General features: G+C 35.3%; 1 protein-coding gene across 1 annotated transcript; it reads right to left on the bottom strand.

Moving 5' to 3' along the window:
- Nucleotides 1–5,977: 5,977 nt before the first annotated feature.
- Nucleotides 5,978–6,775, bottom strand: LOC143597041 (uncharacterized). Its single transcript, XM_077075659.1, has one exon. The coding sequence runs from the start codon at nucleotides 6,773–6,775 to the stop codon at nucleotides 5,978–5,980; it is 798 nt and encodes a 265-aa protein (XP_076931774.1).
- Between the last annotated feature and the right edge of the window lie 3,372 nt (nucleotides 6,776–10,147).

Genomic DNA, 10,147 nt, shown 5'->3' with positions numbered 1-10,147 from the left:
TTTAAAGCAACGGCTAACAGTTTGCATGCTACGACTCAGTGTGTGGGACTCTGGTTGACACCATAAATACGGTGTCAACCAAAATGAGTTTTAAGGAGCGGGGATCGGAGATTGTGGACAAGGCGGAGTGATGGTGATATTTGCTTCTCTCTTCTTGGTTATTTTGTGATGTATTGTAATGGTACTTTTTGTATGATATCTTTTGATGAATGGTAATTGTGGATTATCTTAAAATGCTTTCTTAACATGTTTTATGGATCATCTAATGGCTATCTTTTTCTTTGTTAAAAACGCTTGTGATACGCTTATCTAAATCATAAACAACACTTTGTTAGATCAAAAAATAAAACAAAAAATACTTTGTAAACTATTAGGTTAAAATATGCTATATATTTGTTCAAACGAGTCTATTATACTTGTAACAAGCTTATGTACAAAAACATATATAAATTCTAATACGCTAGTAACACGCTTATGTACAAAATCAGTTATTGAATCAAGTTGAAATGCCCTATAATTTAAATTATAAACTATGTCATATGCCATTAATCTATCGGTTCTTGATTAAAAGGGAGGCAAAAGCTCCAAAATTAGTTTAAATATTCAAAAACTCCAAATTAGGTCAAAATAAAATTACACTCCAAATTAATAAAAACTTTTCCACTCCACAAATCAAAATCCTTGCACAGAACAAATCAAACCCATCAACAGTTTGGCTACTACGAAAAAACCTACAAGCGGGTTGACGAGATTAGCTAAACTACGTACCGATTATGCAAACTATGGTGGTGTCAGATTGGTAGTGGAGTTTGATAATTTGGGTAGGTTCACTGGCCAAACCAGATCAATGTTTGCAAGTTTTTTAGGGGATGTTGTAAGGGAAATAGTTGGCTTGAGACATTTAAGTTGGAGGGAGGTCACAAAGGAGCATAGAGATAAGTTGTGGGAACAAATAACGGTTATTCTTTATTTTTATTTTTACATTTTATGTTTGCAGAAGTAATTTACTGTATTATATTATGCAACAATATTTTGAGATTGAGGCGTGTCACAAGCCTTTTATGATGAATCGGCTAGGACACATTCTTCGGAATTTCCAAAGAAAAATACATGCCAAATACATTATGCCGAACATCAGTAAACCTCTGAAGCTGAAGGCGATACCTAAGGGACACAGGACGATGATCAGGAAAGAAGACTGGGATCGCTTCGTTGATTACACACTTTCATAGAAGTTTCAGGTATAAATCCTCTACTATATAAGGTTTATGTTTTTTTTAAATATAATGAAATGATTATAATGTGTGGTTGAAGAAACGCTCGGCTTCAACAAAGGGAGCTCGGGCAAAAAATGTTTTTGATCATCACATGGGACGAGGGGGTTATACCTACCTTTGAGAGAAACTTGTAATCACCTCACTCTCTAGTTCAATGATTTGTTGTTTATGTGTCTAATGTATGGCCGTCAGCTGCTTTCTCTTGAATATTTTACAAGATCAAAAAAAGGAACTTGCACTGGATGATACGCCCGGCCGTGCATTAATGTGGATGAAAGAAAGAGAGGACAAAAATAGTGCATACAAGAAAGCTCTTGTCGAAGGCGTGACAACCAAATAAGTATGTTTTAGTATTAAACTGTTTAAATCATGTTAAAGTCAATTCATTGCCATACACACACCCTTATATTGGCGTCAAACAAATTTGAGTCTGTCTAACTTGTCTCAACAGTTGATGTGGATACAACTACTGGTTAGGATGGTCAACAGCAGTACTACCAAACCAATAGTTGTTTATTTACTTATAGTAGTTTATCAAGTAATAGGGTTACTGGACATGATATTTTTTACTGGGTGTGATTGGTTTATTTAGTTAAACAAGTACTAGTATCATTTCACTAACATGAAAGAAATGAACAGAACTGTTGTTTTTTAATGTTAGGCCCCGTTACCGGTGCCCTACATTGGACTTTGGATTTACTCATAAACACAGTTCTAAATATCAGAATTAATTTGAACTTTCGCGGAATATAAAAACTTGCATTTAACATTCATAACATTTCATAACTTGTCTTAAACAAACTTATTGTCTTTCATTTATAAAAACATTAAACATAAAAACATCACGAGTCTTCAGATGTCAGCCTCTTATTCTTCTGCCATGTGCTCCGCTCAAGCTAGCTGCCTCATTCTACTCGCCTGCATGCATACTAAAAGTCAGCTACGCTGAGTGAGTTCTAGTTAACATAAGTAACATACAATACGTCCATACACTTACTTATATACGCACCCGAAGGTACATATATCATACTTAGCTTTTACCTTTCCTCATACGTTCATACAATCATACTTTCATTCTTTCTTTTTATACATACATATATACATACAGCTCGTCCTATAGCCTTCGCAGATATTATTAGGGTCTATTCCCTATATTCGCAGATATTATTAGGGTATGTTCCCTACATTCGCAGATATTATTAGGTTATGTTCCATTCATTCGTAGATATTATTAGTGTATGTTCCCTACATTCGCATATATTATTAGGGTATGTTCCCTCTCTTACTATACCTTCCATACCTTTCTATATATTAATCATAACTTGATACATACTCATTTCGTTACATACTTTTATACATACATACATACATACATCATTCATACCTCATATATAACAGTCATATCTTTAATCTATCACCTATCGGTACATGCGATATCCGAAGATCGTTTACGCGCCGTCAAGCATTCATACATTCATAAATCATATAAGGAATATACTTACCACTTAAGGTAGGTGCATTAACTAATCACAATGAGTATGCACACAGCCCCAAAAACATAACAAGGAAATGGGGCTAGAAACTCACCTGGATCCTGTTACGCTCGCTGTTAACGGTTATCCCTTTCTTTAACTAAGCACAGCTAACTGTATATTAATTACGTGTATCAATACTTGTCCTATCACATTATTCATGTTTTAGCCAAAATGACTAAGTCTGGTCTATTCTAATGGCTTTATAAGGTAGTGTATTCATAAGCATGGCCGTAATTTGAATAGAGATTACTTAGAATATAATCTCACCCTTAAACACTAATGTATCACATACTTTATATTCGAGTAAAATTGTATTCGATTACATTGTAATTCTAATAAAATGTGTTCCTTTCTTTCTTTCCTTTTGTAATCGAATGCTCAACACTCGCTTAATCTTTCTTTCTCCTTCTCTGTATTTGAATGTAAGTTTAGAATAAAACTTTGTATACGAATACAGTGTATTCGAATACATATATTGTTTTCGAATACCTATATTGTATTCGAATACATATATTATATTCTAATGCCTATATTGTATTCGAACATAAGCATAGTATGCGAGTCTACTATGTATTCGAGTATATACCTTGTATTCGAACCATTCGTTGTATTCAAGTATGTTCATTGTATTCGAATATATGGATTGTATGAGAATAGGTCCATGTATTCAAAATCCCTTTGTATGCAAATGGCTTAATGTATTCGAGTCATTCAATGTATTCTAACATGTATATTGTATTCGAATGACCTGCTGTCATATGTTCCCTTTATCATCATTTCATTACATCTCACGACATTAAAATCCTATTATGGAACTATGTAATCCTTAACCCATTTCCATTTCCATTTTCGGCCAAGACCTAACCCGTTTATCCATAAAGCTTGAACCTTTATGGGTTTAAAACCCGTTTTGGCTAGATCTAGAGTTTCTAAGTGAACCATATATATCAATGAGTTCATTAAGTCCATTTTAAACATCAAGTTTGCATTTTTATGGTTCATCTATACCCGCTCTACTCTAGGGAAAACCGTTCATAAAAATGTAACCTTTAAGGATAAGAACATATCTTTATGCGTTCTTAGGAAATGGTTAGCTCTGGTATGCAATAATAAGCTCGTATCTTGCTTGTATAGTTAAGATTTGTCAAGATTTAGGCTTGGTTTCAGTCTTGAATCTTCCCTTGGTCACGACCGAACTATAGGGTGTTTGTGTGTGTGTGTTTTAAGTGTGTAGGGAGGCTAGGAGATGAGAATGAGGGATTTAGGGTTTTAGGGAGGTTTAAGGAGTATTTATACTCCCTTAAGCCCATGAACCTAAGGCCCATCCCATCCCTTATTCCATCTTTCCCCACCCAAGTCCATACTCTTTTATTATATTTACTTAATTAAATATTAACACACATTTAAATAAACGAGCATCACTTCCTTTTATTTATTAATATAATATTTAGGATGTTACATTTAAGAACTGCTGGTTAACATTTTCAACAACAGTTCATGAAATCTGACGTTTTATGCTTGTAAGGAATCGGCAGTTTGACATTTGTTTTCTTGCAGGTTCAGCATGAACAGCAGATCGCCTCCAGAGCCCTGACACTTGAACCATGCACGGATGTCATCACCTTAGTGCTCGGCTAAGAGAAATGTGGGTTTTTATAAGGGATTGGGTACGAATTGACAGTAGGTAAATATTGGGGTGTGAGTTGGGTAAAAGGCTTGTTTAAGGAACAGATTGCCCAACTTGAGTATGTGGCGGCCCAGAGAGATGAAGTGGTGAACAAGTTGACTGCTCTACTAGAATCCACGAATGCTATGCTAGCAAGTCGTGATAAGGAGCAGTTAGCATTTGAGGCCAGGTTTAGACATCTCGAAGGAATGTTGTCGGCAAGTCAAGTAAGTGACGTATGTAACATATAAATAATTTAATTAATTCATCCAACATACATAATTGGCATTGTTTGTTGTCACAATTTGTAGGTAAATGTTGTTCCCATACAGGTTGCTTCTAACCAAAGTACTAGTGTTGTGGGGCAAAATAAAATGCCAGCACCAGTAAGTATTTGATAGTTTTTCATTATTTATGATGTGTTGTAAAACAAACCTATTTTCCACACCTTTTTATCATCTTCTGAGTGCTTAATTATATAATAACTGATGATTTTAACTCTTTTTAACATGATCTTACAAATCTTAATACTTGGTGTAGGTTATGAGTTTTACAAGAGAAAAAGTATGGATTTTGGAAGAGAAAAGAGGCCTTTTTGATCAGTTTTGAATACTAAAACTCAAGGCCCGACCCAAGCCCACAAAATCAAAGCCTTACATGATATTATATAAGATTATTAACAAAAAGAACAAACCCTAACAGCCCTAAATCCCGAAATCAGCAACCTCCCCTAGTCCGATCACAATCTGCAGGCAAGAGAAGAAAGAAAAAAAGTGTTTTTGAAGCCTGTGGCGGCTAGAGGAAGAAAAAGATCATTATAGAAGGTTGTGGACAACAGCTAGGGTTGATATTAATTATTAAAATCAACCCCAATTGGTAGTAAACACTCCATAAACTTTACTTTCTTATTCAAGGTTCATACTTGTTGATTTAATCTTTAAACTTGAATTCTTTTGCAATTGAATTGAATATTGGATTGTGTATGATCTTGATAGATTGTTGAATGATTAATATGATGTTTATGATAATTAATATGGTGTTTATAATAAGATATACCTGCTGTCCAAAAATCATGTTAGGCTAAACTAGTTAGTTCTACCTAGGTTAGTGAGGGCCACATGATCGATTAAACGAACAATAATACGTAAATAACAACAAGTATAACATAAACGAATCTTGTATTATTTATTTGTAATTGAAACGTGTGATTTACAATGATGGTGGTCGGAGGTATTTATACCCACCGGCGGTTAGAATATACCGTCGCGATGTTTCGTATAAACAACGCAACCTTCGTTTATTTTCTAACTAATTACAACAATATACACCAACTATTAACTAATTACACTTTGTACCCTAACTACACTAACTGAAAATTCTAACAGAGTTTATCTATTCCTTAATAAACTAATGAAATAGTTAACGGAACTTTAACGAGTTCGATGATTAACCAACAATCACCCCCTTAATCTCGATCTTCAACACGGTTTGCTTTGTCTTCATAGTAGCGTAGTTAAAATATGTATTAGATGAGCCTTCGGGTCTTCTTTTTCTTTGTTTTTCCACTTTGGGCATTCATATGCAAAGTGACCATATTCGTTACATTCATAGCACTTGAGATCACTTTTGTCTTTGTATCCGCGACTCGCATTTCCACGTCGTCTTTCTTCTTTGAAAGGTTCTTTTCCTTGATCTTTGTCTTGGCTTCTATTACCACGACCTTTTTCATGACGCCAGCTCTTAGGATGATTACTAGCCATCAAAAGCTTTCTTTCGTTATCGTCTTCTGGTCCGTCTTGACTTTTAAGGCGTTCTTCAAAAGCTATTATTCTTCCTACCGCTTCTTCAAATGGCATTTTGTCAATTTCCAAATATTGCTCGATAGATGCCACGATTGGTAGAAATTTCTTTGGAAGTGAATTGAGCAACTTCCTTACAATTATCTTATCCTTGAGATTGGAACCAAAACTTTTAAATTTGGCTCTTATGCTTCCCAATTTTCCGGAGAAATCACTCACGGTTTCATTTTCTTTCATCTTTAACTTCTCCAACTCGCTCCTGAATGTCTGTAGACGTGCTTTCTGAACTAGATCCGCTCCTAGGTGTCGAACTTTTATTGCGTCCCACACTTCTTTTGTTGTCGGGTGTTGTGCCACTTGCATCAAAATATCTTCTGGCAACGTTTGTAGGATCATTTCCTTGGTCGTATATGCCTTCTTTTCATCAACTTCTTCTTCTGAGCTTACCGCTTCCCAAAGACCATAGCCTTTAAGATTGTCTCCATCAGTAATGCCCATGTAGTATAGTTTGACTCAGTCAATTTTGGACATTGAAGAGATATATTCCCTTGCTCACGAATTTTTGTTGATCCACTTGATGAATCTTCTTTGCTAGACATATTTTCTTACTTCTTACTCAACTGAACCACAAAGGTTTTTGTTTTTACCACATAGGATTTGTACCACATAGGATTTATTTGCCACACAGGTCTTATTGCCACACAGGTCTTAGATGCCACACAGGACTTAGATTGCCACACAGGTCTTAGATACCACACAGGTCTTACTCTTGCTCTACGAATCACGAAGGTTCGGAGCCACTTATTCTCAACGAATCAAGAAGGTTCGGAGTCTTGCTATTCGAATCACACAGGTTCGATTTTTTATTCAAGTTTTTTAATTTTTCAAAAATTAATTTCTTGAATTTACTTCCAAATATAATTGTTTTAAAACAATTACCTTTTTTTTACTTTCTAAATAATAAACAATTAATATTATTAAAATTTTATATTTATATATGTATGTTGAGTTCACAAAATCAATCTGTTTCCTCCGTTCCTTCTCCAAAACAAGGTACTGGCTTTTCCGATTAACACAAATTACGTCACCGTTTTCCTCTAAAACAACCGTTCTGACTTTCCTTTTGATCGGAACTTCTTTAAACCAGTGCTTCTTCTCCTTCTTCTAATCTGCATGTATGTTCCCCTATTTTGTTCTTACCGATTAGGGTTCCGAATTATGGGGTTTTTTTAGAGCCTCGCTCTGATACCAATTGAGGGCCACAGGATCGATTAAACGAACAATACGTAAATAACAACAAATATAACATAAAAGAATCTTGTATTATTGATTTGTAATTGAAACGGGTGATTTACAATGATGGTGGTCGGAGGTAATTATACCCACCGGCGGTTACAATATACCGTCGCGATGTTTCGTATAAACGATGCAACCTTCGTTTATTTTTTAACTAATTACAACAATATACACCAACTATTAACTAATTACACTTTGTCCCCTAACTACACTAACTGAACATTTTAACAGAGTTTATCAATTCCTTAATAAACTAACAAAATATTTAACGATATCGATGATTAACCAACAGTTAGATGAATATTGTTAGGTTTTAGTAAGATGGATTGTTGATCATCATGACTTGAATTGTTGATGAAAGTTTGGTTTAATATTGAATTAGGTTTTGTTTAGTGGCTGTGATTTGATTATTTATACTCATATACCTCTTGCTTTAATTGATTGAATCGGTTCTGGTTAATTTTAGCTTGTTATAACTCTTTACTTTGTGTTTGGAGATTGTTTGCGGGGTGATCAACCGTATGGTTTAAGTAGGTATGTAATTAGTTAAATTCAGTGGGTACGCACCTTCTTAGAGACCGAGAGGTGATAGGAAGTAAGGTTGTCTCATAGCTTTTACTTGTTAGGATTAGGATCGCGCGAGAGCGGGTTAGGTTCTTGTCGGGTTTGGGTTTGTGAGCAATTAGTTGACCTAGTTTAAGTTAAACTAAATGGTTCCTCTATCCTTGGTTGCGTAGTATTCGTCTCCATTAGGGTAGTGTGTCAGTGAGACCGAGAGGAGAGTCGACATTAGAACACTTTAGCAATTCATTCCCCGGTTTGTTCTTAAAATCAACTGAGTGTAAGTTAGAGTTTGTTGGTGAGACCGAGAGGTGATCTAGCTTTCTTGAGTGAACCTTAGTTGTGTCATCCTTAGATACCGGTGTCGTGAGATTCTTCAATCCATTAGCTTATTAAATCTTCAATAGGATTCTTACCTAGGTAGACGTTTTCTCTATTGTCAAGTCTCATTCTCAAAGTTTCGCTAAGTCTTGTTAGGTTAAGTATTTTAATTTAGTTAAAGTAAGTTATGTCAAGTAGTTTAATAATTAAAAATCATTTAAAAAATATTATTCTTAGGAAGGTCTTTTCTAGGGTTAGTGATCATAGATGTTTTCACGTGTCCTTGTGTTCGATAGTCGGACTTCCTTAGGTCTATACTATTATTAATCGGTACACTTGCTGGTTGTGTGTGGATTCATTAGGAGTTTTGTTTTATAAATTTTAAGCGTAGTTGTGAGTTCCAAAGAGCATCATTAGACACACATCAAGTTTTTTGCTCCGTTTCCGGGGACACGGTTTGAGGCGTATTGAGAACGACTCGAGTTAGGACCTACGTTGTTAGATTAGTTATTTTAATTAGTTTAGTTTATTTTAGTTTAGTTTAGTGTAGTTTAAGTTTAGTTTTAGTTTTTTTAGTGTTATTGTTATTCTTAACTATTTTATCTATTTTTATCTGGTGCTCGTGATCCGTTTCTTTTGAGTGTTCTTTACAAAAAAATGTTCATTTTACGAGTTGGGGAACCATGGTGCAAAGTTTTTGGCGGAATTCACTGGGTGCATGATGCTTATGAGAGGAGAAATATAGAAGTCGAGGCACGGAAAGCTCCATGGGAATCACATTGTGGGTAAACCTCCTCCATACCAATTTTCATATGATCAAATGGGGAACTTCTTAGGGTATAAAGATTTTTCAGGGAATATATTAGAGCCCACCCCATAATTGGAGGCAATAATGGATGATGTATTGTTTGCCATTATAAAGGATTTGGAATATATTCCACCTTTGAATCCACCTTTGTTTGAAACCCTGAGTGAGATTGAAGATATCAGAATGGAAGAGCAGAGAGTAGAGTAGTATGTTCCCTCTTGGGAGGAAAAATTTAAGGATGAGTTTGGTGAAGAGTTGATGGATTTTATCATCACAGATGAAGGAGAGTTTGACCCACTTGGCGATTTAAAGTTGCTTGATGATCTATTGTATAATGAGCCAAGTTCGGGGATCAAGAATGGGCCTTGTGATGAGAGCCATGAAGTGGTTGGTGAATCAGTCTTTCCATTATTGCACTTTGAATGTGAAAAACCAAAACATGATCCGTACTCAATCTCCATTCGGGATGTGTTGAGGTTTAAAAAGTTGACTAAAAGAATAAGGAGGATATCTAGCCTCAGAGATCATGGTGTGCAGAAGAGTCCGTCACTCTCGTTTCACTTTAGGGGATAATTTTTTGGGGAGTCTAAGAGTTGGTGGGCCGAGATTAATTCATATGGTCATGCCCATGAGAGTTGTTCAATTGGTTTCTTTTCGACCAATTGTAAAAGGAGAGTATTGAGGAGCATCGATTGGAAGAGGATAAAGGAGGAGCCTTCTGATTGAGGTTTCGAGAACGAGTCCGGCTGAAGTCTATTCAATAAACTTAGCGCTTCCTGGGAGGCAACCCGGTAATATATTTTCTTATTATTTTATTTACATTTTATTTTTATTTCCGAGTTTTTCCGGGTGTTTCTTCTCTTACTTGCAGGTCATTCCTTGAT

The sequence above is a fragment of the Bidens hawaiensis genome, unplaced genomic scaffold, assembly GCF_021521415.1.
Source record: "Bidens hawaiensis isolate Kalapana, Puna unplaced genomic scaffold, B.hawaiensis_p1.1 tig00047508_1, whole genome shotgun sequence".
Classification (NCBI taxonomy): Eukaryota; Viridiplantae; Streptophyta; class Magnoliopsida; order Asterales; family Asteraceae; genus Bidens; species Bidens hawaiensis.
Note: the sequence above shows the minus strand (reverse complement) of the source record. Positions and strands in the feature narration are given on the sequence as shown.